This window comes from Manacus vitellinus, unplaced genomic scaffold (assembly GCF_001715985.3).
Source record: "Manacus vitellinus isolate BGI_N305 unplaced genomic scaffold, ASM171598v3 scaffold_57_pilon, whole genome shotgun sequence".
Lineage (NCBI taxonomy): Eukaryota > Metazoa > Chordata > Aves > Passeriformes > Pipridae > Manacus > Manacus vitellinus.
Window position 1 is genome coordinate 2,684,682 of NW_021940666.1, and position 1,114 is coordinate 2,685,795.

The 1,114-nt window shown below is 64.9% G+C and overlaps 1 protein-coding gene across 1 annotated transcript in view; it reads right to left on the reverse strand.

Annotated features, from left to right (window-relative positions):
* The window catches only part of SSH3 (slingshot protein phosphatase 3), a gene marked incomplete at its 3' end in the record, with an annotated part of 6,999 nt that overhangs the window by 1,824 nt on the left and 4,061 nt on the right, over positions 1-1,114 (reverse strand). Inside the window, exons 2-3 of the mRNA XM_029963258.1 lie at positions 1,021-1,086; positions 20-208 (exon numbers count right to left, since the gene is read on the reverse strand). Of these exons, the coding sequence (XP_029819118.1) occupies positions 20-208; positions 1,021-1,086 (255 nt within the window). The remainder of the gene's footprint in view (positions 1-19; positions 209-1,020; positions 1,087-1,114) is intronic.

The window sequence follows — 1,114 nt, forward strand, 5'->3', positions numbered from 1 at the left end:
GGCAAGGGGTGGCTCTTACCGCAGGGGTGGGGGCGATGCAGGGCGCACGGACTCGAGGTCAGCCATGGCCAGCCACTCGTTGAGGCAGCTCTGCTCTGAGCTCAGTGCCGCCGCGTAGTCGTGGGCCCAGGCCAGTGTGGGGCCCCCCGGGATGTGCCCACCACGGGCAGCGTCCTCGCAGGCGCGGTGCAGCTCCTGCAGCATGGCCCTGCCGCACACCACCTGCCACCCCTGCTCTGCCACCGCCACCCCGACACCACCTGACACCAGTCTGCCACCACCCCAACACCTGTGTCCCCTGTGCTGGCCATCCCCAGCATGTGGGTGCCACTATCCCGCTCCCAGCCGTGCTCAAACCCTCTCCCAACCCTGTTCCCATGACTGTGCCCAGGTGCCCATGGTGGTGCCTGTAGGTCCATGTCCTGGCTGTGCCCAGAGTGGTGCCCACATCCCCTCTGCCTATGCTAACACCCACGTTCCCTGTGCCCAAGCAGTGCCCATATCCCCCACGCCTCCAGCAGTTCCCATATCCTGTGTCCATGGTGATGCCCCTATCCCCTGTGCCCTTGGCAGTGCCCGCATCCCCCATGTCTGTTGCGGCGCTCAGATCCCCCATGCCATGGTGGTGCCCACAACCCCTTTGCCCATGTCCAGGGTGGTGCCCACATCCTCTGTGTCTCAGGTGGTGCCCACATCCACCTTCTCTTGGATGGTGACACATTCCCTGTGCCCATGGTTGTGCCCATAGTGGTGCCCACATCCCTTGTGCCCATCCTGTTACCTGCATCCCCCTTGCCCACAGTGGTGCCCACATCCCCCTTGCCCGGGATGGTGACACATTCCCTGTGCCCACAGCAATGCCCACATCCCTCATGCCCATTGTGTTATCCCCCTCCCCCATGTCCAGGGCAGTGCCCACACCCCTCACACACACCATGCCCATGGCAATGCCCATGTCCCCCACATCCAAGGTGGTGCCCATGCCCCCCATGCCCTCGGTCATGCCCGGGCCTCGCTCACCACATGGTCTGCACCGAGATGGGCTTGAAGATGCGGGTCTGTCCCCCCGACGTCACGCTGAACCCCCTGGAGACCGCGGGGACACACGTGGGTC